Source organism: Branchiostoma lanceolatum, chromosome 9 (assembly GCF_035083965.1).
Source record: "Branchiostoma lanceolatum isolate klBraLanc5 chromosome 9, klBraLanc5.hap2, whole genome shotgun sequence".
Taxonomy (NCBI): Eukaryota; Metazoa; Chordata; class Leptocardii; order Amphioxiformes; family Branchiostomatidae; genus Branchiostoma; species Branchiostoma lanceolatum.
Window position 1 is genome coordinate 1,336,454 of NC_089730.1, and position 20,315 is coordinate 1,356,768.

General features: G+C 41.8%; 1 protein-coding gene and 1 long non-coding RNA gene across 7 annotated transcripts in view; one reads left to right on the forward strand and one right to left on the reverse strand.

Moving 5' to 3' along the window:
• LOC136442521 (astrotactin-2-like) overlaps window positions 1–20,315 on the forward strand; it is a 35,893-nt gene that overhangs the window by 10,213 nt on the left and 5,365 nt on the right. For 5 of the 6 annotated variants that reach the window (XM_066439425.1, XM_066439426.1, XM_066439424.1 and 2 more), the window contains 15 exons: window positions 418–983; window positions 1,425–1,562; window positions 1,919–2,062; window positions 2,559–2,735; window positions 3,102–3,186; window positions 3,608–3,682; window positions 4,326–4,451; window positions 8,139–8,277; window positions 11,318–11,481; window positions 12,272–12,465; window positions 12,915–13,083; window positions 14,625–14,752; window positions 15,186–15,338; window positions 16,114–16,290; window positions 16,715–16,860. In XM_066439425.1, coding sequence (XP_066295522.1) covers window positions 418–983; window positions 1,425–1,562; window positions 1,919–2,062; window positions 2,559–2,735; window positions 3,102–3,186; window positions 3,608–3,682; window positions 4,326–4,451; window positions 8,139–8,277; window positions 11,318–11,481; window positions 12,272–12,465; window positions 12,915–13,083; window positions 14,625–14,752; window positions 15,186–15,338; window positions 16,114–16,290; window positions 16,715–16,860 — 2,581 coding nt within the window. The remainder of the gene's footprint in view (window positions 1–417; window positions 984–1,424; window positions 1,563–1,918; window positions 2,063–2,558; window positions 2,736–3,101; window positions 3,187–3,607; window positions 3,683–4,325; window positions 4,452–8,138; window positions 8,278–11,317; window positions 11,482–12,271; window positions 12,466–12,914; window positions 13,084–14,624; window positions 14,753–15,185; window positions 15,339–16,113; window positions 16,291–16,714; window positions 16,861–20,315) is intronic. The other variant, XM_066439423.1, reaches the window with a different exon arrangement.
• LOC136442522 (uncharacterized) lies at window positions 4,669–5,924 on the reverse strand. Its single transcript, XR_010757019.1, has 2 exons — window positions 5,112–5,924; window positions 4,669–4,789 (listed from the first exon to the last, which is right to left on the reverse strand). It is a non-coding gene; the product is annotated as an uncharacterized lncRNA (long non-coding RNA).

The window sequence follows — 20,315 nt, forward strand, 5'->3', positions numbered from 1 at the left end:
TACATTATCTATACCAGCTCAAAACACGAAACAGTCATGCCTTCAAGTAATTATAACAGAGTTACCCACCCAGAATTGGGGTGTCAAAAAATTCGTTTTTCCTAAGAACTATCGTAGAGTGGATCTCGTTGCCATCAAGCACAGTAGTAGGAGCATCCTCGCTAGGTAGCTTTAACAACGCTTACATTTATTGGATGTGCACAGGTTTGGTGTGGCAGGTCATTCAGAGTAACGTAACCAGCTGCTGCCACGCCCGTGCGTGCGAAGCTGGTGTGTTACGCCGACTGGTGTTTATACCTGCTGAAGGGTTAAAGATACAGCTTTCCGAAGATCATTTCAATCGCCTTAAGCTTTTTTTCAAAACTTTATGTCCCTCTGAACTTGTTGATTATGATCGACCGCCTTTTCTTTGTCCAGGAGGAAGTCAAACCTAGACAACAGAACTCCGGTCAAGCAGATGGAAAATAACGGCACGGACAGCGAGACAGAGTACAGCCCGCAGGAGTCAGACACTGATGACGGCAACGTGCAGGGCGATCCCGTGAAAACTGGCCATGGAATCAGAGTCGTTTTCAACAGCTCATCGGAGACCTTACCTCCTTCCATTCTGAAGAAAAAGACTAAAGATGTCTGCCTTCCAAAAGGGAGTGCTCAAGGTTCAGGGATCGGTCGCCCAAGTATCACCAGGTCAATATCAGGAGAGGCAGAAACTCCGTCAAACAAGGACGATGTTCCCGACAACGCAGGGTACAGCATGACTGTCGAAGCAGATGACCTTGTCGATGAACAAACAGACCCAGGTGTTGTTGACGTCGCAGTAGATGTTAAACCGCATGACCTTATACTCTCTTCAGACAGTAGGAACGTTAACGGCTCTGTGACCGAGGACTTTGAACACATCACAAGAAACATGAAGACTCAGAGGGTTACCTTCCTCACCTCCACATCTCTGAACAACGCTTCCTGCAAAAAACTGATGACAGGTAAAGATGAGTTGTCATTACTTCCATGAAAAGTGGAGGTATTGTTTTAGGTCTGTCTGTCCGTCTATCTGTCTGTGTGTCATCATTTGCCGAAGGTCGTGAAACTGTAGTACGTAGATACTTCGCATATTTTGTCTGTATGTACCTTTATGTGTTATAAATGTGATTTTATACTATTGTAAATGCATTTGAATTCGCGTGGTTTTTATTTCGCGCTAAGGGGAAAATGGAGTGTTCGCGGTGATTTTAAGTTCGCGGCAGCTCTATATAGTCACATTACTGCTACAGTATTGGACAAATGTTTGCGGTGATTCTAAGTTCGCGGTAAAACTGTCGCCGCGAAAACCGCGAACATAAATCCACCGCGAACATTTCTGCATTTACAGTACTATAATGAGCTGACATAAAAAGTTTCTCATTTGCTTTCTTTTTTACATGAAGTGCACGTGAGTGAAGATACCGCTGAGAATGACCGCGACCATGAGACGCGGGACAAGGTTGTCTGTACGGAGGGTGACCATGACAGTGGGACCGAGGCGGACGACGAAGGGAAAAGTCGATGGAATTCACAATCAAAAGGTAACAAGTTTATCGTGTAGTCTAGTTGTCAGAACTAGTTCGTTTAGACTTTGAAATACTGGATTACTTTCTCAAAAACTATACCGGAAAACGGAATTTATCATATCAAAATTTGTAACAGATTTTTTCTTAAATTGAAAATGCGAAAAGCAGGATGTTCTACACAAAAAAAGTCCTTTGTGCTGATCGTTCGCTTTTAAAGTCTGCGAGAAACAATTTACGTCTGATGAATGAAGGCTGAACTTGACACACCAACACTTTCACAGAGAGTCACGTGACTGCAGTAAGTGCCAGGTAACCTGTGCCGCCTCCCGTCCTTGTTCAATGTCTTACTCTAAGATTTGTCTATGCCACAGGCAGAAAAGGTCCGCCCCTAGGGAAGAAGATGCTGTTCATCGCTGTGTGCGTGTGCGTTGTTGTGTGTATGGACACCCTCAGCATGGTCTGCCCGCTCACTGTCAGTCTAAAACTGCACATCCCTAATAACTTTCTCGCACCAGGTACGTTGTTGTTTCAAATTGTGGTCAAAGATGCATATTTTACGTCGTTTTACGGACTGTAAATAATTATCATTGTATTTTCGCCCTGCCTGCTAATGATTATTGAGGTTAACGTTAGGTGACTTTGTAGCCTTGTAGTTATGGTTGTTGACCCAGAACTTGGATCGGAGGTAGAGTTCGAATCCCTAACAGGTCCCGACGTTGTGTCCTTGGGAAAAGGCACTTTACACCATTTTTTTTTCTCACTTGACTCTGGTGTTAATGAGTTCCCAGCTTCGGACGTCCCTCGGATAGGACCACCTCGAACAAGTTTAAGAACGCACCAAACTTTTCGAAAAGAGGGATCCCCATATTCCTCTGAAAATGTATCGAATAAATCTGTCCGGATATGCAGCTTGTAATATTCAAACTATATTGCCATAAGCAACTGTGCATGTTGTATTTCAACTTTCTTAGTTGACACAGCGGTCTGATATATACATATCTCCCCCTATAGGTTCAAGGTTCATTATACACAGTGGGAGTGATGTAGTATATACGCCATGGCTGAGACGTGCCCCAGCGCAAGTTTATCGATACGTGAACTCGTCAGACGATCCCGAACTCTCGCGAGATTTCTGTGCGGAGCGCGTACCTTCTGAGATGTGCGAACACACGTGCGCCCCTGATACTGGTAAGGACATCCAAAATCAACAATGTGATTCAAACACATTAAACTTCTGTTGTGTATTCTATATATCTATTGCAATCTTCTTGTGTCATTGGATAGTAGAATTTGTTGTACATAACCAAGTGTTATATTCACACCGACATTTCGACGACCAGGGCAGTTCTGACTAGTTCATATTGCACTGCAGCTATAGGTGTCGCTGTTTGCAGATGCGGCCCCAAGCCATATGTATACAAGGATGGCCCCGAGTAAGATGGCAGATCGGTATGGATAAACACTTGGTTGTGTAAAAAAGAATTTTGTTATGCACTGACTTACCAACCTGATAAACCTATTCACGAATGTGCTCGAGTGTTGTTGTTTTTCCAGGCGGATGTTCGTGTATGGACGGTTATCTGGCTAACCAGCAGTACCCATATTTGTGTCTTCGGAATAAGTGGCCAGAGCATCACAGGTACGTGGCTACCATGGAGACATTGATAACAGAAGCTGTATTTCTATACTACATAGCTGTTTCTCATATATCTGTTGTTATCCCAAACAAAATTGCAATATTTTGATTAAGGCTACGTTGGATAGTATTCTTCGGTATGGAGATACGAACTGAATCGACGGCCATCAGTAAACATCGTATAACTAGAGTTCCACGACCTCATACCATTGCCAAATGATTTAAATCTTTATAACTGACCTGTTCTAAAGGCGTTGCACCAATCATGCAAACGAGGTCCTCAATTCCATGAATTAGACCAGTTTATGATCTTCTCTGACAAAACAAAAAACAGGTTAAGTATGAGCAAAGGGTCAACAAAATCCTGAATTAGGGTTTCCGTTTTTTGAGGAAAATCAAAGTGTGTCATCTTTGCTTTCCCCAGATTGTGGCCCTACGATTTTATAGGAAGGGCTTACGACATGAGAACGAGTCAGCAATCCGTGAACAGGGTCTTCAGGTATGTGTATGTCAGATATACATAGATAGGTGGTATATGTAAATACGTTTGGGACCGCATCTATTAGCAACGACACCTAGTTGTAGTGCGTAACGTTAACTGTGAATCAGTCAGAATACCCCTGAGGAAGGTGACAGATAGTCACTTAAACGTCGATCTAAATAAACCAATTGGCTGTGTACAAATAACTTTGTTATGCAATGACTGATTATTATAACATGATGAAACTGTTCACGGGCGTAGGACGCCATAGTTAGTAACGGACGTATCACAAATCAGCTTTTCCCCCTTTCAATGAAAGGTTTCGATCAAAGCGTCGAATAGTAAACAAAATAACCCAAGGTAAAATAATCACTACTACTAACGCACGTTACAACAAGTTGCGATCTCCCCGTAAGGCCCAGTCTGTCGGTGCCATTAGTGGGTATGGCCGTCTATTTCCACTGCTACAGAAATCGGGCTTTTCAGATACTGTGTTCAAAATTAACTAAGCAGTCGTTTGCACCAAGAAGATCGTGTATCACTTAAACATCTGTTTTTGTCTGTATCATCGAAATGGCTTCAAGTCACTTGTGTATCGACTTTTATTTCATTTTACCTTATCAATGCACTAAGTCTTTATTTCTTCGACCCCTTCCACAAGATACACATACGGAGACACACCGCACCAAGTGTCCCGTGTGGTGAAACCAGAACAGCTAGATGTGCACGCTTCAAACAGATGTCTACCTCCGGCCGTCGACACAGCGGACAGCGTGGCTTCTGTATGGTAAGACGATACATCTAACACTTCTTATAGTAGCTTGAAATCCTAGATAAGGCTGCACCAAGTAATTTTTATGGATTACGTCCTTTGGAGACCCTAAATCTAATGCGAGAGCGCGAAAAAAAAAACAAGAAGGGCCGAAAAAAACAAGATGCCTAGATTTGAAATATGATAGTCGACGACACATGTTAGGACACAAATTGAATGAGAGAACACAGTGTAACAACTAACAATTCTTTTATTCATCATGAAAACAGCAATAATTTGAATAAATCAGTTGAAGTTTAACAGCAGTTGTTGTCCTGTCCTGTTTCTTTCCATATCCCATTGATTTTGCAGGCCTGCAGAAACATAGTATATCAAAGAGGCAAAATTAGTTGCTGTTTAATAACCCTTCGCATGCATTACTACATTTCTACCTATGCTCTAGAAATCCTAATGAATAATGGCAATTATTCAAGAGCCAAATATGGACCAAAAATGATAGAAATTTAAGAAAGCACATATTTCCCCAACAAGTATAGATAACCAGAAACGAATAAATTATCATTATCCATGCAGAATACATGAATGCGTTCAACTTACCCTCCCCCTTCCCAGATTATAATTTTTTCGTACATGGTACTTGATCCAAAACAGACTAAAGAACGGAACTTTTCATACCTCAAAAACAGACTTGGGCCTAGGAGCTCCAATTGTGGCAGCTGTATTGTCGACCTCCATGCGGATGAAACACCCGAACTGCTTGGTTGCCTGCCCCACCTGCAGGCCGGAGTAAACTTCAATGCCTCTCCCGATCTTCTCGTCATTGCAGAAGAAATGCACTGTAGCTGATCTTGACAAGACTTGCTTAAAATTGTACGGCCGAAACTCACTGGCTCGCCGCTACAAGTCTCTCGTACAGTTGCGCGAACGTCAGCTCTCCCTGACCGACATCGAGAGCGTACCAATCAACAACAACGTTGCCGCACTTTTTCACTTTTATGCTCACATATTTAGAAAACTTTCCGCTGCTGACAGGAAGCAGGAAAAATCTGCACTGCTGACAGGATGATCAGTAGAAAAAAATTGCACTACTGACAGGACGATCCTATCAGCAGTAAAAAAAATGCACTGCTGACAGGATGATCCATTTTTTTTCTACTGCTGACAGGATCATCCTGTCAGTAAGTAGCCACTTCCTTATTTATGCATTTCGCGTGACGAGTTTTACCTTCATCTTACGATTTGCGGCACTGTCGTAACTCTTTGGTCATAGTTACAGGAAGCGGAATTTCTTGTTTTTTTTCTGGGTACAGACCAAAATCAATGCGCGCGCGGACATCATCCATAAAAATTACTTGGTGCAGCCTAATACAATTTTCATGCCATGGCCATGTTTGGTAACCTTTTAAGTGTATCAGAAGCGACCCATATTGATCAGTTGCAGTACTGCACCACTACCGTAGACAAATGCCACTCTTCACTCCCAGGGTGTTGCAGAGGTTTGTTTTGATGCCGGGCGCTGAAAGAGTTACATAGCAGAATATCAAAGAAGAATTGATGAATAGGGTGCAAACTATTTTATGCACATTGTATCTAGAACAGTCAAGTTCGACACACCTATTCAATCAATCAATCAATCGATCGATCGATCGATCAATCAATCAATCAATCAATCAATCAATCAATCAATCAATCAATCAAGTATGTGTAGATATAGTTAACATACTTACCAAAACATCAGACCAACCAGGCTCAATAAGCACACTAGTCCTTACAGATTATGCCAAAGCATTCGACAAGGTCGACCATACGATAGCTATGACGAGTATCCTGAGACTAGGGCTACGTCCTTCCTTAGCCAACTGGTTGATCGGCTTCCTGACGGATAGGAGTCAACGAGTGCGTTACAAGAACACCTTCTCAGATTGGTCGACCACTACATGTGGACTCCCACAGGGGACCGTACTTGGGCCGATTGTCTTCCTAGCCCTGATCAATAGCGCTGCCGAACACGCAGCCTCAAGGAGATGGAAATTCGTCGACGACCTAAACTTAGTCGAGTGCCGCAAGGTTGGGGATCCTCCCCTTTTACAACATGATCTCGACGACCTTAGCAAGTGGTCAGCCGAACAGAATATGACCCTGCACCCCAAAAAATGCAAAGTTATGTTTTTCTGCTTCTCAAGATCCGTACCACAGTTACCCTCGCTGAAAATCGACAACTATCCCCTAGTTCAAGTCAAAGTGGCAAAACTTCTGGGTCTTCACATACAAGATGACCTAAAATGGACTACCCAAGTCGACCACATGGTCAAGAAAGGAAACCAGAGACTTTTCTTCCTGAGGAGACTTAAGTCATTTGGAGTAACCAGAGAGGACCTTGTCACCATTTATACGAGTTTTATTCGTCCGACCTGTGAATACGCAGTACCGGTCTGGCAACCTGGTATAACGCTGTCCCAGAGATTTCAACTGGAGAGGATACAACGTAGAGCAGTCAGAACTATCCTAGGGACCCACTATACAAACTGCTCGGACGCGTGCCTCACACTGGGTCTCACGACGTTGCAGCAAAGACGTGACTACCTCTGTGAATCCTTCGCCAGAAAGCTACTTCATTCTACCAACTTCTGCGACTGGCTCCCGCCAACCCGACAAGAAGTCAGCGGCAGGAATACGCACAATAGTCAACAGTTAAACACTATTAAAACCAGAATAGCACGCTATAGAAATAGTCCGATACCATACATGGTACCATTACTAAATAAGAGACCTGTTACATGTTATCATTACTAAATAAGAGACCTGTTACAGCAATATGCCGTCAATAACAACGAAAAGTACCAGTACCTAAGTGTTATTTTATTTTATTGTATTCATAGACTAAGCACCGATGCAGTTTCTGTAATGTAATCGTATTGTATCTGAAACATGTCCTGTTTATGAACCTATATTGTTAATACAATTTACCCGGATATTTAAACGTTCTGAAAACCTCGTATATAAGTTAAGGCAATTGACAATAATTTTATGAAGCTAATAATGTATAATGTAGTCCCAGTTCAATTCAGTGCACACGTCGCGTGCACTGCGAAACTGAGATACTTTTTAATGATATGAAATAAACCAAATCATCATCATCATCCTTTATTTAGACTGCAATGCTCTTCCCAGAGGTCCAGTTTGGAGGGGGCGTCACGGGAACACAGATTATTAGTAGTAGCCCTTCGTACTTTTGATCGCTGATGGCAGTTCAAATGCCCGGCTTGTCGAATGTCCGGGGAATTTCGCCGCGGCTATTCTGCCAAATCTAGATCTATCCAGTTGCTTGAGTAACTGTTGTCGTGCGCAGTTTCTGAAGCTGTAACGTCCACTGCTATGGAGGTATATTTGCTCAGCAACGCTTGTCATTTTATGGTACTGGACATAATATGTGGAGGGTGGGCTACTTTTCTCCTTTCCTAGGCCCTCTGAGGAGAATCTTTCCTGGACTACTTATAGAATTACATGCAACAGTTACGTATGGCATAATGAAAGACCAAACTGTTCAAGGATAGACCGAATATTTTATCTGTTACGGCTTGTTGCTCGAAAAGCACTTGATCGAGACGACGTGACAGATGATAACTGTAGAACAATTAGAACATATTTTATCTTTTATCTATTATATTATATTATATTATGTCATATCTGGCCAATTCGCAGGAAAACCCGCCTAGACGCCCTTTCCTTTACGCATGAAGATGACTTTGTTCGTTCCTTCGGGCCAGTCTATGCTGGTGACGGTGGAACAGAAAATGGAGTCTGTAAAACCGGTGTTATTGAAGGGTCTTCAGGATGCCAGGTATGTAAGCTCTAGCCCGTAGGTATAATTTTCAGCCTGCTTGTCATGTTGAGCCCATGCCATATTGTTATGTTGAGCCCATAGTTATGGGCTCAACATATTGTTTTTGTCAGGTTTCTACTCCTCCTTCTCCTCCTGTCAAATCTTCAAATCGATTCATCTCTGTCATGTTTAGACCAAATGACCTGAAATTTGGTACAAAGGTAGAGTAGGCAAATACCCCCAGGCTTTATTTTCTTCATTTTTTCGATGTAGACCTTTAACGTGATTTTATTGAGTTTTTTTTTGTGACAGCCAATTGGAACACTGCATTTCAAAATACGACCGCCTGATTGGCCAATTGAGTTAATCAATTTATCTTGCATTTCTGGGTCAGGTGCCCTCGTGTTTATACCAAATGTGGTATGGGAGTGCCTAGGACATGTGCGTACATGGCTTTGTTCACACTTTTGGCATATTACTAGTACTTTATTACTAGAATCCTTTTTTTTTAATTTTGGGCTATTTTCAGAACAAAGATGCACATCTCCAGTTCCTATGTATTAAACCAAACTGATGTGAAATTTGTCATGTGTCTGCCTTGATCAGGCCCTGCACAGGCCCTCATTCAAATGTTTGGCATAACGTTGGGTAACATAAATTCGGGATTTTTCCGATAATGGTTGACTGAAATCAATCTAGCAGAACAATAAACCATCCTTTTTTTCTATCATTCTGTCAGTATCATGTACTATCTTTGCACTAATCATATATATGGTAGATTTTGTCTCTAGTCGTGCTGACACCATAATATTTCAACTTGAAACTACCGTCCGCCGCACGCACAATGACGGTGCTGTCGGACAGGGGTGAACATTAATTCGGGAGAGAAGATTCGTCTTGAATATCTTACCACTAATTACATTTTATACAGCAGCTATTCGTTCCATCCTTGGCTTGAGGAGAGTGCTATGGATATAGACGTGTCCAAGTAAAAAAATACACGAAAAAACGGCCGTACCGCACACATCAGGCATACGGGAACAACCCGTGTGTTGAGTCGGTAGCTATAGAACGTCAAAGTCGACATCCACCGTCATGGCAACGTGTACATTATTCATGGGAAGTTAGCCGGATGCCGTAGCATTGATAATACTACTATGTCCATGTATTCCTTGTTGTGTTAGGAGCAAACTTTGAGGAAAATATCGTCCTCAGTCCACAATCACACGCAACATTTAGACAAAAAAGTGTTCCTCACAAACCTTTGTCGTCTGCTTGACAACAGGATTCTGGGTAATGATATGGCGGCGGGAAAATACACATGCCGTAGGTTGTAGCAACAAGGAGCGGTTTTGATGATTGATCACACGTAGAGTCCAATTGCAGGTCAGCAATTTTAAGAAAATAAGTTGTCTTGTAAATGATTGTGTTTAGCAGGAAGCGGATGTGACATTTGTCTTATAAACCAGCCGACAACGATGTAGTGTGATTCTCCCACGGAGCCCTCAGACTGTTCCAATAAGGGACGGAGAGTTTTTGTCCACGTCGCCTTCTAATGCATGCTTATCGAAGCTTTTCAGACAGTGTTCTGAATACGTTAGTCTGTCAAGTTTGCATTTCTAGAGGTATTACTGATGTTGCATCTAGCACATATCCCTAAATACCCCGTTTTCGAAAAATCCCGAATTTAAGTACCCCACGAATTTATGTTACCCAACGTTACAGCCTTTCAAAATGATTTTTGAAATAAACAATTTTTCACAGGCCCTCATTCAAATGTTTGGCATACAGCCTTTCAAAACGATTTTTGAAATAAACAATTTTTCTCAACCAAAAATGTTTTCTCTTGAAGCATCCATTCAAACATAGGGGTGACATATTTTTTTACATTTCACCCATACTATGGTTGAAATAGAAAAAGGACTTTGGCCCTGTCCTTCTTCTGTTAAATCTTCATTTATATCATTATGTATAATATGGAAGAGTTTGAGTGGAAACATTTTAGAATATATGGTCCATTATGTACGGGGTTGCCTGTGGAAGGGTCTGTTTTTGCATAGGGGGTCAAATTGAGAAATCTCAATTTTCTTACTGGGATGACTTTGCAATACCTCACTTTTGGGTAGAAGTTTTTTTTGAAACTTATTTTTCGATTTGCCCAAGTGTTATTTTGGGACAGTCCGTTTTGTTTTTTTGCATGGGGAGGCATATGGGCGAAACATGCTGTATTTGCTCAGGAGCAAATGACGGCCTTTCTAGTTTTTGTCAGGTTTCGTCTCCTTCTCCTTCTCCTGTCAAATCTTCAAATCGATTCATCTCTGTCATGTTTAGACCAAATGACCTGAAATTTGGTACATGTACAAAGGTAGAGTAAGCAAATACCCCTAGGCTTTTTTTTCATTTTTCGATGTAGACATTTAAAGTGAATTTATTGAGTTTTTTTGTGACAGCCAATGGGAGCACTGCATTTCAAAATACGACCGCCTGATTGGCCAATTTATCTTGCATTTCTGGCTCAGGTGCCCTAGTGTTTATACCAAATGTGGTATGTGACTGCCCAGGACATGTGCGTACATGGCTTTGTTCACACTTTTGGTATATATTAGTAGTACTTAATTATTTACTGAATTAGTTTTCTAAATGTTTTGCTATTTTCAGAACAAAAATGCACATCTCCAGTTCTTATGTATTAAACCAAAACTATGTGGAATTTGTCATGTGTCTGACTTGGTCATGCACACAGGCCCTCATTCAAATGTTTGGCATACAGCCCTTCTACACGATTTTTGAAATAAACATTTTTATCTCAACCAAAAATATTTACTCTTGAAGCATCCATTCAAACATAGGGGTGTCACATTTCTATATTTCACCTTTACTATGGTTGAAATATGTGTGTGTGTTTGCGTGTGTTTGTGTGTGTGTGTGTGTGTGTGTGTGTGTGTGTGTGTGTGTGTGCGCGCGCGCGCGCGCGCGCGTGCATGTGCGTCTTTGTCGTAACGCCAGCACAAGGAGTGGCACAGTTCATTACGACCTTTTTGCCTATTTTGTTGTCCAGCAGTGTCCGCCCTGGCTGCAGCTGACCGGTGATGGCTTCGGCTGTTATGACCACACCAGGGAGGTGGACTGCTCGGACGGGTACGACGGAGGGTGTGATCACACGTGTGCCCGTGTCAACACATCTCATAACGGCAACTACACACGTGTCACCATGGCCTGCAGGTACACATGCGTTACGTCCAAACATCAATTGCAAGATGCACAATATGGATGATAATTGACGTGGAGGTGTAGACAATGCAGATATCACTGGGCATTGATAATTGTGAAGGAGTGAAAATTATAATGGTACGGTCTCAATTGCACCGGGGGTGTACTCCCGACCGGGACCGGAAGCCACAAATTTGTTCCGGTAGACTGCCGGGTACGGGGGTACCTCCCGGTGCTCCCACGATTAGCTCACGGCGTCTATTTGTTACCGGGTCCCGCGTTGATTTAAAGCTCGGGTTAAAATAATTCGGTCAAAAATAGCCTGGCAACCGCAGGATGTCCCACGGGGCCATGTAAGAGTCACGCCTGAAAGTGCAAAAAAAGCCCGTGAACTACCTGACAGGGCCCCCCTTTTTCAATTGGGACCTAAGCATACGCCAATGCGAGGTACAGTACGCATTTGAATAGGAAAACGTCGCGGAAAAAACAAACCCCTCCTCCAATGAGAAACAATCATCGACTGTTTCCAAGGGTGACAATTGTGATTGACATTCATTTTCCTCACTAAGATTCATTACCTAATTATGAATGATGCCACCCATTTCAAGATAAGTAATACATGTATTGTGAATAAAGTTCGCCAATTTGACGTTTTGGTATTTTCAATAAGATAAAACGGAGTATGCCTGTTATTGGCAGATCAGTTTGTCTGCCCGCATGGCATATATAATGTAAGGGTAACGATTGCGATCGGGCAGAATCGGCGATTTACATCCTATATATATTTGTGCTGTGGATATAGCTGCAGGGAAGGATACCGGTTAGCTGCCGACGGTCGTGCTTGTCTGTTCTCCCCGGTGTGTAGCGCCACGGTGTGCGGCTGTAACGCCGCCAACATCCCTGCGGGCGGCCGCTTTAACACGACTGAGGAGGGCCACGGGACGTGTGTTTGTAACCTGGCATGCTGCAGGAACCTGCAAGTTTGTAAGAGCGAGGGTAGGTCCTTTTCCACGTGTTGTTGTTTAGATAAGACCTTCGTACTTTGAAAAGGTTCTTCAAGTGGACAGGTTGATCAACTCATCATCATCATCATCATCATCAGTAATAATGTTACCCCATAATAACCCCATCATGGGCAAAGTAGGGGAAATATTTACGATCATGATTTCTACAACTAATACGCTTTGTGCACATGAGGACTTCATTTGCATGATCAATTAGGAGCACTTATAATTGCACAAGTGACGTCACTCGAGAAGGTTAACATCATTTGACGAAGGTATAGGGTCGTGGAATTCTGGTTTCAATTTGTTTGAATTGTTCTATTTCATTGTTCTCACCTTATATACGATTCTATTTTATTCAGAAGTCAATGTAAGTAATTTCGATATGCCTTTTCCCGAAGATAGTTCACAGGTTTAAGAGCTAACGTCAGTCGTTTTTAGGTGATTGTGAGCTGAAGCAATGTGTGCAGAAACCAAAACACGGCGACTCTGAAAGCACTCCTGCAGATGAACACCAGACCTACCCACTGGGCTTCAGACAGATGCAGTACGGTTATAACGGTAGAACCGAGAGGATAACCAAGGCTCCAATTTTCCAGCTGACTTACAGGTCGGTGTTCCATGAATAGTTTCATCATGTTGGTAAGTCACAGGATAACAAAGTTCTTTGTACACAACCAGGTGCTTTATTCACACCATCTTCCTAAGAGCAATTCTGACCGGTTCACTTTGCACTGTAGTTATGGGTGTCGCTGTTTACAAGTGCGTTCCAAAAGTATAATGTTTACAGAGCGGGGGAGCTATTTTGTGAGTGTTAGAACAAAGTTTTAACTCTATAACTGTTACCATGTTAAATCCCAACATAGATTTATTATCTCCATGAAAAAATACCTTTTCATGGTGATATTGTTTTGAGTGTGTTTGCGTGTGTGTTTGCGTGTGTGTATGTATGTGTGTGCGTCCGGATACTTAAAGTTAGCATAACTGAAGAACGTCTAGATGGATTGTCATGATATTTGGTATGTGGGTAGGTGTTGAAAGGAGGAAGGTTAGCAGTGTAGTGCACTGAGTTGGGCCACCCTGGCTAAATAAAACAGAAACAAACAAACAAACAAACAAGGTCAATTTTGGGCTCCCTGGTAGGTGTCACTGGAACTGCAATGGCGTGTTTGTTGAAATCTTCCAAGGAGAATAACTGAAGAAAGGAGCAACAGATTTTCATGCTATTTAATGTGCAGGTAGCTTAGACAAAGATATACACAATGAATTGCAAGTTATGCAAATTGAGACTTAATTTGCATAAGTAATGAGGAAAATCTATATGTCTATTGTAGGCATGCTATCACAGCTGGAACCTCTTGGGTTCGAAAGTGGGTCATAAATTCCCTAGGGGCCCGACAGCTGGTGGTCATACCACAAAGGGATATAGAATCAAACCTGTATACCGGGGTACTTGTTTCCATCATATGGATAGCTTAAGTGTTACTTGATATAATGAAATTGCAATCATGCAAATCAGAATCTAATTTGCATAATTAATGGGGAAATGTTATAAACCCACTCCATTCAATGGTACGATAATTCAGAAATGTAACATATGTAACTGAGAAATAAAGGGACATTGATAAATAAAAGTTATGCAAATGAAGGTCTAATTAGATAACAATGAGAATTTCATATTGGTAAATAACTGGAATTTCATACTTGTGGCATTTGGAAGTTATGTGACTGTGAACATGGTTGAATATAAGTTATGAAAATGAGGTCCATGGAGATATGAGGTCTCTGAACTCTTGTTTATTTATTGGTTTGGCTGTTTTGGGCTGCCCAACTAGCCTGTGGCTATTACAAAGGGCTAACCCTGTTGACAAAGACAAGACATTACAATGGACAGCACAACGATCTATAACGTTACCAATATTCTAAATACGTGTACTAGTACATATTAAAAAATATCGTAAATAAATGATTAAAAAGATAAGTAACGTCTATAATGGTATCTACATCTGGAGGTCAGGATCAGTACGTCATAAACTATACGTATATATGTATGGATCGCCTATACAGTTCCAGAGTTTCCACAGATGATCTTTCATGCCAATATAAATGTGGTATTGACGGTAATATTGCCCCCCCCCCCCACACACACAGTACCAACTATTCCCTGTCTCCGCTACTTGTACCAGACGAAGTGGAGCTAACGACGGCTGTTCGTACGGACTGTCAAAACTACACTGGACCTGTAGTACCCCTCCGACAGCAAGAAAATACTCCCAACGGTAAGAAACATGAAGTAGCCGCATAATATAACAGTTATTGGGAAATTAACATTGCGTCTTCTTTTATGCTGGGTTTCTACTTTTATCTTAAACGCATCCGTGCATATAATTAGTGTAACAATAGTTTCGTACAATTTGTAGCGGCTAATCCAGTGGTTATTATTTCTACCTCTGGGCCAAGAAGCTGCAAGTTCGAATCCCGGATGTGCATGTCGCTAACCCGGATCGCAGTCCTTAAGACGGGACGTGAAGTCGTGGTCCACTGTTCATTGTGCTTGTTGAAAATTAAGTAAGAACTAAGGGACTTTCCCCGGTCCAACGAATCTGTAACTACTGTACATAGCGGCTGTCTCCTCTGTCACCACCAGTGGAAGAATAGCTCTTTAGTGAGCTAACCTGGATCGAGATCACTTTCACGTTTTCACCAATACAGTGAGGCCTGGTCGCCCCTACATCCAGACATCCTCACCAGAAGACATCAGACAGGCAGGCAGGATGGAGGACCAGGGCTTCCGGTTCAGCCAAGAAATCTCTGTCTTCGGTGAGGACTATCGAGTCTATCTAAGACATACGACTCTCACAGCAGGTAAGTTAAAACAGGAGTCAGCAGAGTTTCATATCGACTTTTAAATTTGATTTGAAACATATGTCCGTTGTGCCCTTAAAACAAACATTTGTTGGAAACACTGAACAAGATGCGTCGTGCTGGTATAACAGTTAGGATCTTAGGCACAGAACACATGTACAGAGGTCCTGGGTTCGAATCCTCTGACATGTCACCGGCGTTTTGTCCTAGGGAAAGACATTTTCCATGACTTTCCTCACTTCGCTCAGGTGAAAATGTGACCTAAGCGTGGTTAGCGTCACCCTTTGGGTTAATGTGGATGGTGCCCGTAATTTGGCTCATATCATGTCGTAAACAGCATTTTGCACGTTTCAATGAGAACGAGCCCTTTAGGTTCATGACGGGACCGACGGTTTTGCATCCCCATCTGAAAAGACAAATGCAGCTCGTAAGGGGGTTGTCACACTTGTGCGTATATCAAGTCCGCATGAGTTCCGTATTGACATTTTTTGTCTTAGGTAAAGTTTGCAACCTTTTTTTCGGCTCAATAACCAGGCTGCACGAGGGTGGGTCAGTAAGAAAGGACTTCGGCCGCAAACTTTACTTAACAAGCTAAACATGTAAATGCGGAACTCATACGGACGTAATATACACACAAGTGGGCCAGCCCCCAAACGCAAAGGGCTACCACCCGTAATTAACATCATAAGATATCAGTAGGCTGTACCTATAGATTATGGAGTATACTTTAATAGTTGCGGACAGCGCACTGCGTAACTAAATATAACTTTTACAGATGTAAAAAACACCCTAGGCAGACTCACTGCACACAGACCAAGGTCTGACTTCATACGCGTCATGGAGAAGTTTGGAACCCACTATATCAGCCAGGCAGTGTTCGGGCACAGGGAGGAGAATGTCGTCTACTTCCAGTCACTAGAGCTGGCCAACTGGATCTGGGCAACATTCACAGGTGAGACATTAGATATTCCGTAGTATTGGGTAATGGATTTTGTATACATTAGTCTTTTATGATGTCATAGAACAGAATACAAGCCTCATTGACGAAACAAAAAGCACAGCTACTTTCGTACGGGCAACTATGCAATAGCAAAGCCAACTACATCTATAAAATCCTACCTACTAAGCAATAAACATCTAACACAAGTAAATCCGTGATATCATAACTACTACTACTACTGCTACACCATGTTTCAGTCAGGTAAGGCTAATCATGGGTTTCGATGTCTTTTCTAATCACAAATCATCATTGTGTGTATTTCTGTTGTTGTGTTTTTTTACATTGTGAGAGTTGTTACATCTGAAGGAAAATTCAAATCTGCTTCTGTCACGGGGTCTCTTGGAATATACTGTACGCAACACTTATTTTCTGGTAGACTCAGAAGGGAACCAGTCATTTCAGGCCTTCGTCCACAGCACCTTGAGAGCTCAGGAAGACACAAAGCCGTCGGAGAGCGAACTGCATGACGGGATACAGCAAGTCCCGGATGTTGAAACGGACAGTGATCGTCACAGTGATAGGGTAAGGCCAATTTCAATAGAATGCAGACCGTTTAGCAACCAATGAGCGATTAGAAATCATTTGTCATCAAAAGATAATTGAGGGATGATTGGAAGACCTTAGTGATTATTGAAATCGCATTGAATGGCTTCCGACAGAGTTGTCAGATTTATGGACGTGCAATGGTGCCTAAATGATTTCTGTGTGGCTCTTTGATATAATACATATACCTCCAATGAAATATTCGCGGTTCGCAAACAACCGCATACACTACTTGGTAGTTCAGCGCGTTTGAGTGCATACAGAATTTTTATGTATGACAACTAGAGCTGTGTACCTAAAACCTGTACCTGTACCTGTAAAACTATTAAAGTACAGGTCCGGACCTGAAAATCTGCTGTACCTGTACCTAAACAAATTTAAACACTAGTGGACACCATTTTGTAGACTGAAGATAGGTAAATTGCTTGACAGAGATGACAATTTTGATAACCTCACAGTTTGAAATGAAGAAAAGTTGCAAATAGACTTCTTTTGAGATTCAAATACACAAATCCTCATACAAAGATGACAATTTACCACTGAAAAAGACAGTTTGCTACATGTTTAACCTACAAATAATTGACCAAACTTGTTTAGGTACATGTACCTAAACCGCTGTACCTGTGCCGTACTGTACCTGAATTTTTGTTTAGGTACACCGTCCTAATGACAACCCTTGAGAAAAATAAAAGTACCTAAAACGAATGAAGGAAATCGTGATGCAGTGTTGCCACGCCGAGGAGCGGAGCTTGGATAGCGGACGGAAGCTAATAAGGCTAGTGTTGCCCACGAGTTGACCTTGCACCTTTCACAACAGTGCAGTACGATACAAACGAGCTAACTCCTGCAACCTTTCTCGCTCGTTCTCAATGAAATGTGCAAAATAGCGATTTTTAGGTTCGAAAAATTGATCAGCTCATTTGCCAAGCAAACCTACCTCATTTTTTTTAGCTAAACATCTCCTTTTATGATCCCCAAAATATTACAGCTAATTTATCAAGTTACCGTAGATTTCTGAGCTTTGATTAGATTAGATATCCTTGGAGTTTACCCATATTTTTGCGGGGAAAAACGTTGAACATCAGTAGATTAAATATTTCAAATTTGGAGCTTTTATGTCGTGACATCGCCTTCAAAACCTATAGTCGAGGAGTCAGTATCTCTGGTAAAACGTCTGTCAAATTTAGTGCCATGTTGACGATTATAACTGTTTCATTCAGGAATAACACTTGTTTGAGCAATTTACCAGAGATGGAATCTGATAGTTCTTGCAAAACGTTCCATCCTCCCTTGATTCGAATAATTTAACTCTTACAACATCTATAACATATTCAATGTTGCGAACTAATACTGATTATATATTAGGAGCAGTAAAGCATTTGGAACGGAGGGGGAATCGCGGGAAAACGGTAACAGAAGTTACAAATTGTCGCCAAAAGGCGAGTTCACTAGACGCAAGTCGCCAAGTTGTAATTGATTGACTTCTGATTTCTTGGTACATAAGGACAGGCAGACTATAGTTGTTTAAAGTAAATTAAAGGTAGTTTTCTGCATCATGTGAACTTACCATGTAGTTACGGTCAACATAAATCACAGTCTGGGCCACTGGGGCAGAAATGTCCGCCCTTGTATTTCGTATTCTTCCCTCTTAGGCAGTTATCTACCACATTTCTCTATTGTTTGTCTCGGGCTGATGAACTTTATCGCACGTCAGTGAGAATAACGTACAAACCATCATCTCTTGTCTCAGTTGATGCTATAATTTTGGTTTCTAATTCAAACGCTTTTATATTATGGTGCACAACTACTTAAGTTTTGCGCCAGGTTGTGTATTTTCCGGTGTAATTCCGGATGTCCATTTTTTCTATTATTCTGTCAGTATCATGTACTATCTTTGCACTAATCATATATATGGTAGATTTTGTCTCTAGTCGTGCTGACACCATAATGTTTTAACTGGAAACTATCGTCCGCCGCACGCACAATGACGGTGTTGTCGGACAGGTGTGAACATTATTTCGGGAGAGAAGATTCGTCTTGAATATCTTACCACTAATTACATTTTATACAGCAGCTATTCGTTCCATCCTTGGCTTGAGGAGACTGCTATGGATATAGACGTGTCCAAGTAAAAAAAATACACGAAAAAACGGCCGTACCGCACACATCAGGCCTTCGGGAACAACCCGTGTGTTGAGTCGGTAGAACGTCACTCAAAGTCGGCCCATCGTCATGGCAACTTGAGCATTATTCATCGGGACGTTTGACGGGATGCAGGATCTATTGCAACACTAGTAATCATCCGTTTTATAGTACAACCATCGCAAGATGTTCTGCCCCCTCCCACGTCACTGGCAGCTGACCTTTCGTGTCGAAGGTGAACACCAGCGGTTGACAACACTAGATATTTAAAGGGGTGCAATATTAATGGGGCACACCGCTATCCTACAAACATCGGACTCAACGATGGAAATCTAGTAACAAAACATGAAACTTCGCTCTAATAACGTAAAAACTACTTGTGCACGATAAATTCTAATGCCTTTTATTATTCTGGATAAGCTATATCTTTGTACACACATGTATAGATTATTGGTTGCGACGTTGTCACATGCTTTGTATCGCTTCATTTTTGCGGCCTTGAAGGGGAAATGAATCGTAGTTTAGCAGGGGCATCAGCTGGTCAAAATGTTACTAGTTCGCGTCTGTGAACCAATATGATTATTAGAAGTTTTAGATACTGAACTAAAGGTTGATTGATAGAATTAAACAAACACACACACAGATGAATAAAGGCCAGGAAGATGGTATGGTCCGAGATAACTCTTGGTATCTTCGTATCTTGGCAACAGAATTCTGGGTAATGAACATGGCGGCGGTAAAATTCACCTAAAGTGCCTTAAGTTGCAGCAACAAAGTGGCATTTATGATGATTGATCACACGTAGAGTCCAATTGCAGGTCAGCAATTTTAAGAAAATAAGTTGTCTTGTTAATGATTGTGTTTAGCAGGAAGCGGATGTGACATTTGTCTTATAAACCAGCCGACAACGATGTAGTGTGATTCTCCCACGAAGCCCTCAGACTGTTCCAATAAGGGACGGAGAGTTTTTGAACTCGTCGCCTTCTAATGCATGCTTATCGAAGCTTTTCAGACAGTTTTCTAAATACGTTAGTCTGTCAAGTTTGCATTTCTAGTGGTATTACTGATGTTGCATCTAGCACATATCCCTAAATACCCCGTTTTCGAAAAATCGCGAATTTAAGTACCCCGCGAATTTATGTTACCCAACGTTACATCTTTTATTAGTAAAAGGACGTATGTACGGGCATTTAGAAAATGGGCCTTGTTAACAACACAGAGAGCATCAAACAATGGTAACGGAAATTGCATTCATTAATGTATTTTGTTCAGGGAGGTGGTTCACAACTGAT